Genomic DNA, 14258 nt, shown 5'->3' with positions numbered 1-14258 from the left:
AGGAGAACGTGCCTGGAGCCCCAGAGCTGACAGCCCGGCATCGGGCTTCCGGGGGAGGCTGCAGGGTGAGTCCAGTCCCGGACACGCTGGCCAGGACCAACCACCTATGCTTCCCGCGGCGCCCCCTGCAGCCTCCGCAGGGCTCCGCCCCGCAGACGAGGACGCCGACGCTGGCAGAAGTCACAGCAGCCGGCGCAGACTCGCGAGGGAGTGGCAGGGCGGGGCCCAGGGTCCGGAGGACAGCAGGCGGGCAGTGGGGACAGAAGAAACAAGGGCAGGACGGAGGAGCGTGGGTGGGGGCCTCACCTCGGGGGAGCTGCTCAGCGCCAGCCCAGCCCCACTCGGCGGGGGCGGAGCCTCCGCGTTGTCCTCTTCCTGGATGGGGGACGATGGGGACCGCAGGGTGCTGGGGACAGAGAGAGCGGAGGACAAGTGGATGAGCCACGCCAACCCCACCCAAGCCAAGGCCCTGGGGGAGCCAGGGAAGTGTGCCAGTCCTGAGGAACAGCACCCCCTGCCCCGTGTGTATGTTAACAGGACGCCCGCCACCTGCACCCACAGGCCGCACCTGGCACTGTTTCCAGAGAAAGGGTAGAGCCTTGGGGGTGGGGGCGCTGGGGAAGCAGCAGGAGAGGTCCCCATGTTTCCTCCTGTTTCCCTTTGTATCTTCGGAGTCTCTGCCACACGTATAAGGCTCAGGGCCGGTGGCTGGTTTTATAGAACCTGTACTTCCTTTACACTTTTCTAGAAAACCAGCACGCATGTGAGGAAAGACTAAACAGCAGGGCTGGTCACAGGTACCTCCAAGTGTCCAAGGGACCACAACTGACCCTTACTGTGTGGCCCTGAAGGTCACTGATCAGTGATGAGGACCCTGTAATCACCGAGCGAGGTGGGCCCAACCTCAGGGTCACAAACAAGGGTGATATGTACCTGGAGGGTCCCACACACCTTTCCTGGGGGGCATGCTGGCCTGGCCTCACCTGTCAGGGGACTTGCTCCGGGGCTTGCCCTTCTGGTGGCTGCTTTCCATGATCCGATCGATCCCAGCGAGTGGACAACTGGCCTGAGACAGGCCATCCGAGACGCCCGAGTAGGTGATCTCTTCATAAAGGGGGGCCGAGGGGATAGCCGGGGAGACGGCCCGAAGGCCGTTGAGCGCCTCGAGCAGGGAGATGGGCTCGTAGCCGGGCGGGATGCTGTCAGAGCTCTGCAGGGACAAGCGCAGGTGAGGGACTGGCCGATCAGGCTCCCTGCCCACTGCCCACAGTGACAAAGCCCCAGACACTGACCTTGTGTTCCAGGGAGGGTCTACTCCCCAGAACTACTCTCTGATCACTTCCTGTCCACTCTGCCTTCTAGGGACTCATACCCCCCTCCCTCAAGGGGTGCCAAGAAGTCCAGAGCAGCATCAGACACCCCTGCTCAGGGCTCCCTCGGCCATCAGCTGCAGCATGCAGCCCTGGACGCCCAAGTGCCCCAGTCGGTGCCCAGGACGGAGGGAAAGAGAGCACTCAGAAGGCCACCCCAGCCCCTACCTGGCTTTCTGCTCCTGCCTGGTTGGGGCAGAGAGTGAGAGAGGGTTAGTGGGAGGAGTGGCAGGAGCAGGAGGGGAGCGAAGCCATGGCAGAGGTGGGAGAAACCAGAAGGAATGCGTGATCCAGGCCGGAGAGGACCTGCCTGCGGAGCCCTGCCTGGCACAGGGGCCCGGCCGGGCTGTGAGCCCCGTGGCCTGGGACAAGCAGCCGCAGGGCTGACACGTACTCCGGGTGAATCTAATGGACACCCTGCTCAGAACTAGTTCTGCCCGCTCTGGGAGTGGATCAAGTCAATAGGCTGAGCCTTGCTTTAGGGTTAAAGCAAAGGGGGAGTGGAGACATCAGGGAGACGTCAGTCAGGCCTCGGGCACCATGGGACTGGGCAGGGTGGCCACCTGCCCTCACTCTTCATTAACAAGGTGAAGGGCAGCTCTCTACATGGGCTCCTACCTGCCCAGCTGGCCTTTTGAGGAGGTGATAGAGTGACCCTGGGGAACAGGGAGGCTGTGGGGGGCAGCTTCCTGCCCCCAGCAAGCGCCCCCTGGGTCCCCTGCATTCACTCCCAAAGGCCTTCAGTTTAAAGGCAAATAATTACTCTAAAGCCGCTCCCGCCCCTCGAAACAAGGAGAAGACCCCTCTCTTAGCTGACCCTCGGTGACCCTGACCCTCTGTGTTCTACCAAGGGGGCTTGGGGCTCGGCAGAGGCCTGCCTGGCCCCAGCCTGCTCCCTGGGATGGAGGGCAAGTGGGAGAGAACCAAGAGTGTGGCCCGCAGAGCAGGGATGCAGGACAAGAAGCACGGGGATGCTGTGGGCACAAGAGCGGCGGCCTGAGTTCCACCTCCACCGTCACCCCACTGCCAGCAAGAAGAAAAAGGGAAACAAGGGTGCTCAGGAGACCATGGGCAGAAGCAGAGCTGGCGAGCAGGGGTGCCCGGGGCCGGCGCTGCTGCCCGGCGGGGCTGCGAGACTGGCTTTTTGCCGACAGACCTTGAGCTTTGCTTGTTCCACAAAACTCCCTTCCTGGGCAGAGACACTGGGAATGGGGAGAGTGGATTTGACAGATTAAATTAACCAAACACGTGAGCTGGGGGTGAGAGTGACTTCCCATACTGGTCACTGGTGCAGTGATGAGGGCGCGGGGCAAAGACGGAGCCATGGGGCCGAACACACTTACTGTTTCCCTTTTAGGTTTCTTGCTGGCCAGTGAGGCAGGGTGCGACTTTGATTTTTTAAAGGGACACTGTCAAGATAAAAATCATAGGTTTTACCGCTGCCACCCCATTGCGGCGCTGGAGCTGGTGCTGGCTGGATGGGGTCTCCCTGGTCGCTGGCCTCTGGGCATGCCGTGAGCCAGCGCTTTGCAAATTCAACACATTGAATCACGGGGACCTGGCCAAGCACTGGTTCTGCCTCAGGGCCTGGGTGGGCTGGGCCTGCACATCCAAGCAGCTCTTAAAAGAGTTGGTCTCCATCCCTGGGGGCCACCCTGGTCTGGGTCACCCCAAGCAGCAGGTCCTGGACAGGCTGGGCATGGAAGTGGCCAGGTCCTCCCCACATGTGGGCTCCACTGGACACAGAGAAGGGACCCTGAGGCCCTGGACACCTCTTTGAGGCTCAGCACGGTCTCATCTAATCACCAAGTCTAACTCCTAAAAGTGGAGCTAAACCCCCCAATCACCCCCACCCTGTAGTGATCGTAACAGACTCACTAGAGAAAACATTTCCTTTGGGCTCCCTGGGACCTCGGGGAGGCTGCTCGTGCAGGGAGCATGGCAGAGAACAGGGCCATTTACTTGGAATCGTAGACTCCAGAGAGGGGGCGCTGGCCCTCTGGCATGTGTGAGGTTACCATCCACGCCCCAGGCTGCCCTGCACTGTGGGAGGCACCTCGGCTTTCAGGACAAGAGGGACAGACACAGGAGGGTCCTGCCTGACCCTCAGACGCCAGGGCAGAAACCGGGAGAGGAGCACACAGGCAACAATAAAACCCCACCACCCAGGCCCATTCCTCCAAACTAGAGTGAGACTCCTCCCTCAGGGGCAGATCACACCTCAGTGCCAGTCCCCTCTCCCCCAAAAACGTGTTGTTGTAGAAAGTCTGCTCTGTTCCGAAACCAAGTCTAATGTTAAATGGCTGGAGGGCCTGGTGTCAACAGGGGCCCAGGAGGCTAAACAGTGTGGCTGGCCCAGGGGAGGGGGGAAGTGAGGTAATGGGCACCCCAACCCCAAGGGGCAACCCCATCCAGTGGCAAGACCACACCTTCAGATTTGAGAGAAAAGCCAGAAATCTGTCTTAGACAAAATTCCCAGACTTTTAAAAGACCTCATGTTCAGAACCGCTGGGCCAAGCACACCACCCCCGCTGGCCGAGTGCAGGAGCCTGTCTGTGGCTGTGCCAACCCAAGGGCTTTGCTTCTCTTCCCTTTTCAGGCAGCTGGCAGGGCCTTTAAGAATCACGAGATCCAAACAACCTCAATCAAGAGCCAAGAAAACGGGCTTGCTGGCTGACAACGCTCAAAGCCAGCTGGGACCCGGGAGCTCGAGCCGGGCCGGCCCCACGTCCGTCCTCAGTCCTTCTGCCCCCATGTGTCCACCCTTGCAGCCCCCATGCCCGTCTGTGTGTGTCTCTTTCCATTCCTTTCTCCCTGTTGGCCCATCTCTCTGCTCTCCCTTCCTAACCTCGCCCCCATCTGTCTCCTGTCCTCTCTCCATGTCTCTCTGCATTTGTGTCTCTCTCCCTCCCTGTCTGTGTCCCTGCCCATTTTGCTCTCGAGGTCCCTGAGGCCCAAGTCTGACTTCCTCGGCTGCTGCAGTGAGGTCTAACACACAGCTTCTTGGGAAGCAAGCCAAGTGGATGGCTGCCGGGTGCCCTCCTGTGCACCCAGGCAGGAGACAGGTGGGCCAGGAGTGGGCAGAGGATGTCACAGTCACCCTTTGGAGGACACCTCACTCCCCAAGAGCACAGAGTCCCCCTGGCTGCCTGGCTTGGTGGAGTGAAGGTGACAGACAGCATGGCTCTAACTCAAGGAAGGCCCCCTGCATCACATGATCTGCTACTGGCAGAAGCAGCAGCATCCCGGAAGCCAGGGCTCATTGGGCCGACCTGCATCACCCCAACACTCTGACAGCTGCCTGCTGGGACCACACCTGGCCTGCTGGACAAATGAGCCAGAGGCCCAGAGAGCTGGCAAGCGGGGGAGCTGGCCAGACAGTCTGGGTCCTGGCATGGCACAGCCCTGAGGGCACAGCCTGGACAGCCCCATCCTGGCCACACCACCAGGGCCTCCTGACCAACCCACCCCACCAGGAGCCAGACACTGTCCTAACACGAAAGCGGGGCCTGCATGATGGCCGGGGGCTTCCTCCAGACCCCTCTTCTCTCCACCCCAACACCTTCCAAGGCGGGAAGGAAGAGGCACTTACAGAATGCTCGTCGTGGTCCATGTTCTGGGCCAGAACAGGGCTGAAGGAGATGGGGGACAGGGCTCCAGGCTTCTTCCTAACCGCTCGGATCTGCAGAAGGGCCCGGAAAGCTGCGGCAGAATGACGGGGTTCACGTCAAGCACGGGACAGCACCACCGAGACCCGCAAGTTTCAGGGACACTGACCCCCACCCACCCACCCCCCAGCATTCCCAGGACAAGCCACATTTCCGAGGCAGAGGCAGAACAGCCCCGGGAGGGAGGGAGGGAGAAAGGCGAGGCCCAGACAGCGTGGCTTCCGCTCCAGTAGAGCTTCTAGGGGTGGCAGGCAGGGCACAGCCGGCCTCTCACCTGCCAAACCCTGGACTGTACACCAGACAGTGAATGTAGCTGCAAGTTACACCTGTCAGCCAACTAAAAGCACACAGTCTGACCCAGACACTGGCAACTCAATGTCAAAACAAACAACCCGATTAAAAAATGCACAGAGGATCTGAATAGACATTTTTCCATATGGCACATGAAAAGACGTTCAGCATCACTAACCATCAGGGAAATGCAAATCAAAACCACACCTCACACCTGTCAGAATGACTACTGTCAGAAAAATAACAAGTAACAAGTGCTGAGGAGGAAGTGGAGAAAAGGGAGCCCTCATGTCATGTTGGTGGGGCAGCCACTACAGAAAACAGGATGGAGGTTCCTTAAAAAGTTAAAAAACAGAACTACCATATGACCCAGCAATTCCACCCCTGGGTATTTATCAAAAGAGACAAAAATACTAATTAGAAAAGATACATGCACCCCATGTTCTTTGCAGCACTATTCACAATTGCCAAGATATGAAAGCAACCTAAGAGCCTGTCAACAGATGAATGAATAAAGAAGATGTGGCATATTTACATGTAATAGACTATTACTCAGCCAGAAAAAGATACAATCTTGCCATTTGCAACAACACGGAAGGACCTAGAAGCTATTATGCTAAATGACATAGGACAGATGCAGAATGACAAATACTCTGTGATTTCACTTACATGTGGAATCTAAAAAACAAAATAAATGAACAAACATAACAAAACAGAAACAGTTACAGATACTGAGAACAAGCACGTGGTTACCAGGTGACACAGAGGTGGGGAGAGGAAAGACATAGGTGAGTAAGATGAAGAGGTGCAGACTTCCAGTTGCAAAATAAATGAGTCACAGGTTTGAACCACACAGTGTGGGAAATACAGTCATATGTAAATATGTATCCATAACTATGTAATATCTTTGTATGGTGACAGAGTGTAACTAGACTTCATTGTGATTGTTTCCAAATGCACAAGAAAAAAAATCACTATGTTGTTTAACAGGAACTAAACAGTGTTGTAGGTCGGTTATAATCCAAAACCAACCAACCAGCCAACCACACAGAAAGAGGTCAGATCTGTGGTTACCAGAGGTGGGTGTGCGGGGAGGGGGAACTGGACGAAGATGGTCAAAAGGTACAGACATCCAGCTATAAGATAAATAAGTACCAGAGATCTAACGTACAACACGCTAAGTACAATCCCTGCTGCATGGTACGTATGAAAGCTGCTAAGGGAGTAAACCCTAAAAGTTCTCATCACAAAAAATGGTTTTTTATTTCTTTAATTTTGTATCTATATGAGAAGATAGATGTTTATTAAACTGATAATCATGTCATGATGTATGTAAATCAAATCATTACATTGTACATCTTAAACTTATACAGTTCTGTAAGTCAATTATATCTCAATAAAACTAGAAGAAAAAAAATTTTAATGAAATATATATGATTTAACAAATGCCTTTAAAATGCCCTCCATTTGTCTACTCTGTGTATACTAACAACAGAATACCTTTAACCTGGAATGTAATTCACTAAAAACAACTAAAGTAAATCAAATTGGGAGACAAAGTAAAATGATATGTTACCAATATAGAATTATTGAGTCCAAGTTAGGTTTTTGAGTATGCTAAACATATTCATAGGGCAAAGAACACTTTGTTATAAAGATCAAATTTGCATTAAAAAAAATCAACCTAAGCTTTGTTATTTTTAAAACACTTTCCTTTTTCCCTCCAGGGCTTCCTAAGGCCATGTCTGCTGATTAATTGCTTTGAAGTATTTTATTGTAGCTGTAAACTGTTTTTAAAAAAGAAGTTTTATAGTCAACAGTCATGAATCCAAGAACTAAATGTAGCCATAAAGAGATAACTTTATATTTAAGAGTTTCATATCTACCAATCCATTATTTCTGAAAGTGACTTAAATCTGATAGTCTTTATCTCTGCTTTAAAAAAAAGCCATCATTTGCCTCGGGAAAGAAAATGTCCCTCAGATCCCACAGGAGGGCGCTCTCCCCCCAACACCCAACCCCTCACCAGCAGGATTTACACCTGGAGAACCATTACATCCTCTCTATCAGGGAATATTTTAATCTGAATTAGTCCCGACGTGATGACTTTTTGACTGAGAGGGTCTGGATGCTCGAGGAAACCAAATTTAATTCCTTGATCATTTACACGCAGCACACTTTTCATTTCACTGTAATTTCTCACCGAACTCTTTAAAATAAAGATCTGACTCACTAATTGACTGTGCGGCTCACGGCACACGCTGCCCAGGAGCCCCTCCTGGACGCTCAGCCTGAGCCTAACTTTCCGGGAGGCAGAACTTGCCACCGCCGTGGCCATGGGTGTCACCCGCCCATGCCAACCGCCGTGCCTCGCGCTCCCTGCCGCCGCCCCGCACCCGCAGCCCCACTCACGCAGCCGGCAGATGGGGCAGCTGCTGGCCTGGTAGCGCAGTGTGTCGGCACACGAGTTGCACAGGCACAGGTGGCGGCAGGGCAGGATGAGCGTGTCCCGCAGGTCCGACAGGCACACCACACACTCACTGCTGTTGTCGCCGTTCTCCTCATCCGAGGGCTGTGGGAACACCCCAGCCCCAGGGTCTGTGGCTCCCGAGGCCAGAGGCAGGGGCCAGATGGGTGCGGGGGGGGATGTGGTGGCACAGGGAGGCCCATGGGGCAGAGAAGGTGGCCGAGGAGCAGGGCAGCCCCTCCCCTAACATGCCCCCAAATTGGGAGAACCCAGGTCTCCTGTCACTCTGAACCAAGGAGGCAACGTGGGAGGACGGTACTGGACAGAAATCCTCCGAGGAGGCGCGTTTACTTGGTCAAAACAAACAAACAAAAAAATCAGGCAAGTGTAAGTTGTTGAAATGTTTTCCTTAAATAACGGCAGTTTCTGGAAAATAAAAGTAGTAGCTTCTGGATCAAGACACAGCAACAGCCTAAAAATGAACTGGCCAAGTCCAGCCTGCCACCTGTTTCTGAAACAAAGTTTTGCTGGAACACAGCCTTGCCCCCGGGTTCCTGTATGTCTGTGGCTGCTTCTTTGTGACACCCGTGGTGCCGGGTGGATGAGCAGGAGTGACAGATGCTGCGGGGCCTGAGGCTGAGGACGACAAAGACCCGGCCCTCTAGGAAGTCGGCCGACCTCTGGTGCAGACACACGAACCGGGCAGAGAGCACCGGCTTCCAGCCAGTTCCAGCCGTCGTGGAAGCTGGCATGAGACTCCAGAGATTCTTAAGAAGAGGCGGCAGTTTCACTCGTGCCTTAAGATGATGACAAAGGCACAGGTTGACTCCCTGGCTCTGTGGGCCACCAGGTTCCTGTCACAGGAGTCAGAGGTCGAGCCGGCTGGCGGGTGCAGTGAATGAAAAGGGAGGGAAAGGCCAAGGCGGCACGGGCTATGCCTGAGGCAGGAGGGCCCCACGTTCCTAGGCCGCCCTGACCCACCTAACAGCCGGCAACCCAGTGAGGGTAACAAGCCGGTGAATTTGCTGGGAAAAGGACAAAATGGCCCATAGACTCGGTTTAACTTCTTAACGCTTAAGGGAAAGTGCTGGAGTCTGGGGCCTCCAGGGGAAGGCTTGGCAGGAAACCAGTTCATCTGCTTATCTGCGGGCCCCTGGCCAGGACAGGGGGCCCCGGACAGGTCACTCCGCGGGCGCGCTTCCTCACAGGTGGGAGGAGCACTGGGGAGCGAGCTCAGCCCGGCATCCAGCAGCCCCACGAGTGCGTACCTTCGTCTCCTGGTTGTTCTTATTCTCAATGCCATAGATCTCCTGCAGCAGGTAGCTGACCCGGTCCACCTGGAGAGCAGAGGGGTGTCTGGGCATTTGCCCACCCCCTACCCCCACCAAAGGCTCCTCTGCACCCACCTGGCCCGACAACCTCTCCTGGGTGCCGGGTTCAGGTCCTGGGGCAGGCGTGGTTGACAACCCAGGGAGCAGGTATCACTGGCGACGGGAGGGGAAAAGAGCCACCTGCCCCGCCCACAGGCAGCACGGGCACTGGTCTGGGCCAGGCGTCTGCACACCCCAGAGGGCCTGGAGCCTACGTACCCACCTTACCCAGCCTAAGCCTAGAGGAAAACCACTTTGGACCTGTCACCAGCCCCACGAGAGTGACCGGAGCCGGGCCTCACACTGACTGTGTTCAGAAGTGGTCTGAGCTACTGTATTTCTTACAGTTCACAGACCACAGACATCTGTCCTGACAGCCACAGCCCTGCAGGTCAGCTCTCCCGACACCAGGGTCCTGGCTATCACGGGGGTCTCTGGCCCTCCTGTCACCCCCAAGGGCTGGATCTGCCAGAGTTCTCTTGACCCCTCTTTTAAAAAACTCACCAACGCACCTGAGCAGCTTCACACAAGGACAACCTAATAATCACGGCTTTTGAAACAGACCCCACTGTGGCCACAGGTACAGCTCAGGGGACCCCATCCTCTAAGCCCTCACGGTACTTAAGTGGGAGCCCACTAGGGATAATTCTTCCTGGTGTTGGACCGTGGGGATCACCGACCCCAGAAAAAGGCTGTACTGGTCTACAGCTCCCGTTGCTTCCAAGATATCCCATCCTTCCTCTCAAATATGGACTAAGTCAATCCAAGTCTGCCCCACACGGAGGTATCGTCAGCAACTTGTGAATAGGAAGAGGGGAGGCTGCAGCGTTTGTTTCTTGTTTCCTCCCTCCATCCGGCATTTGTTCATTCAGCAAACATTTACTGAACTCTCACTAAGTTCAAGGCGGACAAGACTCAGGGCCACAACAGTCAATGCAGGTACATGGCGGGTATGCAGGTGACCCTGACCCTGACTCTCGGAGCCCAGGGCCCACAGCGGCCAAGGTGGCCCAGGGAGAATAATCCACAGAGACTACTGGGTCATGTGTGCATGCGTGCCTTTCACATCAAAAGGGCTCACAATGTTTCTTCTGAAGGACTTACAATTTGCTTCTGCTTTAAAGGCTTCACGGAGAAGCTTCCATCGACGTGCTGCAGGGGAGAAAGACACAGAGGTTAACTCGGCTGTGCTGACGTCCTTTTCTCAGTCAACCCACACCCACAGCTGAAAAAAAGGAGGGACTACAAGAAGACTCAGAGCAAGGCCGGGGTTTCTCAAGGTGTGACCCCGACCTGGCTTCAAAACCACCCAGAGTCTTTCCAAGATACCGTCTCCTAGGTCCTACCCAGACCTAAAAAATCCAGCTCTCCCAGGCAGTTCCCAAGTACACTCAAGTTCACCACCATCAGCCAAAATCTGGCAATGGACAGATGCTCCCCCAGAGGCAAGAAGCAGAGCAAGCCAACAGTTCTAGCCCTCCAAGAACTCCCTGGGCTAACGTGAACACGGCACAAGGACGCCGCACATCCACGCACAGAGGAAGGCCCGAGGCTCCAAGAGCCACGGGGACACGACAGAGCAGACCAGTCCGGGGGCATCTAGGGAGGCACCCGGCTCCGAGGCCACGCAGTTAGCCAAGGCACCAGATCTGCACTCTCGCTCACCAGCTACCCCTTCTGAGTTGATCAAGAACAACACTCAGAGTTTCCTGTGAGGCTGATGGTTCCGACGGAAGTTTCTAGTGCGCTGCACTCCAAAAACAAGGCAGTTTCTCACTGAGCTCTATACCAGAGGCACAGAATGGAACGTCCGCCAGTGATGGTCCAATGCCTCGCCAGAACACAATGATGGGGAAACAGTGACTGTCGCCTCCGACGAGGCCGAACTGGGGCGCCTGCAGCTGGCTAGCCCAGAGAGGGAGAGGGCCACCTCTACCCGGGCACTGGCATCACCATGGCCCTGGGAGACCAGGGGGCGCACAGACCTAGCCTCACCTGAGGGGGCCCAGGCCCGGCTCTACTGATACCCTGGGGGATCCAGAAAGACCTGGATCACAGGGAGGAGCTGGGCTCTGTACTTCAGGCTCTCAGGACTGCAGATACACACCAGGCCGAGGAGACCAGGGGTCGGCAGGACGTTCAGAACAAGTCTGAGCCTGGTCTCCTCACAGAGTCCTTGCTCCTTGTCCACCTGGGCTACAGGCTGGTGCTGAAAATACTTCACAACTGCAGAGCGCCGGCCAATGTCAAGGACCACTGCGGGGCTGGGGGTGGCACTTTCAGAGAGGGGCCACGCCCAACTGTGGCCAGCAGGGCTCTCGACGAGCAGAGATCCTGTCCCAATACAGCCAGGCACTCGCTCGCTGTGTGGACAGACACAGGGAACTGGCTGGCCCCCAGGAACAACAGTGTCAGTGAAAGGGCTGTCCCTAGAACTCAAGGTGCCCTAATGCAGAGCCAGCGGTGAGGCTAACCGTCCTCACCAACAACATCCCCACCACACATCATAAACATGGCCACAAAACGTCAATAGCCAAGGGCCTGGGGATGCACGTCTACGTGGAAAAAAGGGGCAAATCCTAAGTTCAAACACACATAACCATAAAGGTAGTTGTAAGTGAAGCCTTCGATGTAAATGGCCTCTTTACATGCAGGGCATACCCAGCTTGGGGACCTCAGGAGAGCCTGCATGTCTAGGGCTGTGCTAGGCAGATGGCAGACACTCGTCCACCCCACCAGCATTCATGGGGCACCTACTGCATGCAGGATACAATGACAAATGAGGGATCACCAGGACAGTAAGGGGCAGGGGGGACTTACCTTTTCAAAGGCGGCCAAGAGCACGTGGGCGTGGCCAGTCACTTCCACAACTGCCAGGAGAGAGGGGAGAGGGGTCAGAGCTGGCCCCTGGCCCCCCGCCCTGGGCTGCTTCTCTCCAGCATCTCTCCTTCCCCTGCAGGCAGAGTCCAGACCCGCTGGAGGGCTCATCCTCATCTCGCCTTCCTCTGCCTGGGGGGCCCTATGGCTCCCTCCGACCCACACCTCACTGTCCCCCAGAGCTGCCACTGCTGACTGCCCACGGCCAGCTCTCACTCAGCAAACGGAGGGACTTCTTGGCGGTGCCAAGGAGCTGGGGGACAAGCCTGGGCCTGGCAGGGCTCCAGCATCTGTGCCCTGGCCTGGGACCCCCAAAGCCCGTGGTGGTGGCAAGGGAGAGATCAGCAGGACTGGCAGGAGGAGGAGGGGCGGGGAGGGATCCAACAGGCCAGCAGCAGAGCACAGGGCCCGGCCACTCCCTGCTAACTGTCTTCATCACTTCCCTGCGGGGTGGACCCCAGAACCGGAGGCCTGTCTAGCTGCTGTCAGCGTGGCTCTGCCACAGCGGGAGGAGACAGGCTGGCTGGGAGTGCCTGAGTCAGGAGGAGGAGCTGGAAGGGGAGCCGAGAAGGCTCAGGGGCAGCGTTGCCCAGAGGGGATGGAGCGCTCGGTGCCTTAGCCCCACAGCCCCACACCTGCTTGTTGGGCTGAGCCATCTTCCACTGTCTCTGGAGTGAACTGCCCCCGGCCGACTGATGTGAGAGGGGACTTGGGAAGTGGCCCCTCCACGTGGGTCCATGTGCCTGGAAGGGAGAACGGAGGGGAAGGCAACTCACCATCCCCCTCATCCACCACGGCCTGGATGACCACTGGAAACACGCCCCGGTCCAGGTCAAAGTTCAACTGAGGAGAAAAGCAGGCAAGAATGATCAAAGTGAGCAGGAGGCGTCGTGGTAACAAAGTGCTGAGGAGAGACAGATGCCGTTTTTCTTCTCTGTGGTAAAACAGATGAAAACGGCACATCTGTGATCTGAGATTCAGTGTCATGAGGTACATCCATTAAGGTCACGTGACCGTCAGCACCACGGTTCCCAGAACATCTCCGGCAGCCCTAGCAGGAGCCGGCATCCAGTCCCAGAGCCTCCACCCTGCTTCCTGTGTGGACTGGCCCCTACGGAATGTTCAGAGAAATGGGATCACACGGTACTATCATCTGTGCCCGGCTTCTCTCACTCAGCATCACCAGGTCACAGCCGCGTCCTCCTCCAGGCCGAGCAGCATCCCTGCCCGGCCTGACCACGTCCATTCACCCGCCCACGGACACTGGGCTGCCCCCGGGCTCTGGTGAGGGTTGCTGCCTGGGCCTGAGCCCGTTTTTGACTCTGCTGGGTGTACCCTGGGCATGGGTGTACTGGGTACCACAGAGATGCCGTGTTCAACCTTGTGAAGAAAGGTACCTGGCTCGACCCCAAACAATGACGAAAGGAAAGTGAAAAAGGCCACATGGTTCGTCCGAGCTCACCCAGAAACCTCCTCTCCCTCTTCCTTCTCCTCCAGCTTAAAACCCTCGGGGATCCCTGCCGGCTGCAGGCCCCTCCCCAACCCACGTGTCCCCTCGGGCACAGCCTCCACGTCTGCTCACCACGGGGCCCACGGGCAGGTCACACAGAGCCCATGGGGAGAGGTGCTCAGCCGAACACACCCGCCGTGGAGAAGGTGCCAGGTAGGTCCCCAGCTGTCAGCGGGCAGCAGGGCCTGGAGAGGCCAGGTGCTGGGACAGGGCAGACTCAGCACTGCCGGCTGGGTTCGGGTCTGGCTCTACAACTCGAGCCTCAGTTACCCAATCCACATAAAAGGGACAGAAGTCATGCCTACACAAAGGCCCTGAGTGTGGTGCCTGGGAGAGCACGCAGTGAGCACCAGCCACTCGATGCTGCGTGTGTTCAGACAGCGACAGCCAAGGAGGTGGGTGGCCAAGGAGGGAGGTGGCCGGGGAGGGCCTCGCAGGACCACGCAGGGTAGGGCCTCCAGCGCCCTTGACCTGGTGGGGACATGTGTGCATACAGTTGCATGCGGGGAGGTAGGGGACGTGCTCAGGCCTATCCAAGCACCACACAAGCCTGGGCTTGGGAGAGGAAGGGACCCCCTTTCTGTGCTCCTGCCTTGCTCTTCAGTGACCCACAGGGTTGTGGGAAATCACCTGAGACAGGAGTCACATGTCATCTACGACTATCCTGGGGACAGGGCCCCCTGCACGCTGTTTCTGCCCTCCCCA

At 56.5% G+C, this 14258-nt stretch overlaps 1 protein-coding gene across 7 annotated transcripts in view; it reads right to left on the bottom strand.

Moving 5' to 3' along the window:
* The window catches only part of MGRN1 (mahogunin ring finger 1), a 44915-nt gene that overhangs the window by 6689 nt on the left and 23968 nt on the right, over nucleotides 1–14258 (bottom strand). For 4 of the 7 annotated variants that reach the window (XM_064478410.1, XM_031447687.2, XM_031447693.2 and 1 more), the window contains 9 exons: nucleotides 12820–12886; nucleotides 11987–12036; nucleotides 10271–10318; nucleotides 9065–9133; nucleotides 7742–7901; nucleotides 4963–5072; nucleotides 2714–2779; nucleotides 984–1210; nucleotides 307–406 (listed from right to left, as the gene is read on the bottom strand). In XM_064478410.1, the coding sequence (XP_064334480.1) occupies nucleotides 307–406; nucleotides 984–1210; nucleotides 2714–2779; nucleotides 4963–5072; nucleotides 7742–7901; nucleotides 9065–9133; nucleotides 10271–10318; nucleotides 11987–12036; nucleotides 12820–12886 (897 nt within the window). The remainder of the gene's footprint in view (nucleotides 1–306; nucleotides 407–983; nucleotides 1211–2713; nucleotides 2780–4962; nucleotides 5073–7741; nucleotides 7902–9064; nucleotides 9134–10270; nucleotides 10319–11986; nucleotides 12037–12819; nucleotides 12887–14258) is intronic. The other 3 variants (XM_064478409.1, XM_031447694.2, XM_031447692.2) reach the window with 1 other exon arrangement.

Source organism: Camelus dromedarius, chromosome 24, assembly GCF_036321535.1.
Source record: "Camelus dromedarius isolate mCamDro1 chromosome 24, mCamDro1.pat, whole genome shotgun sequence".
In the NCBI taxonomy this organism is placed as follows: domain Eukaryota; kingdom Metazoa; phylum Chordata; class Mammalia; order Artiodactyla; family Camelidae; genus Camelus; species Camelus dromedarius.
This window is presented reverse-complemented; position numbering and strand designations above follow the sequence as displayed.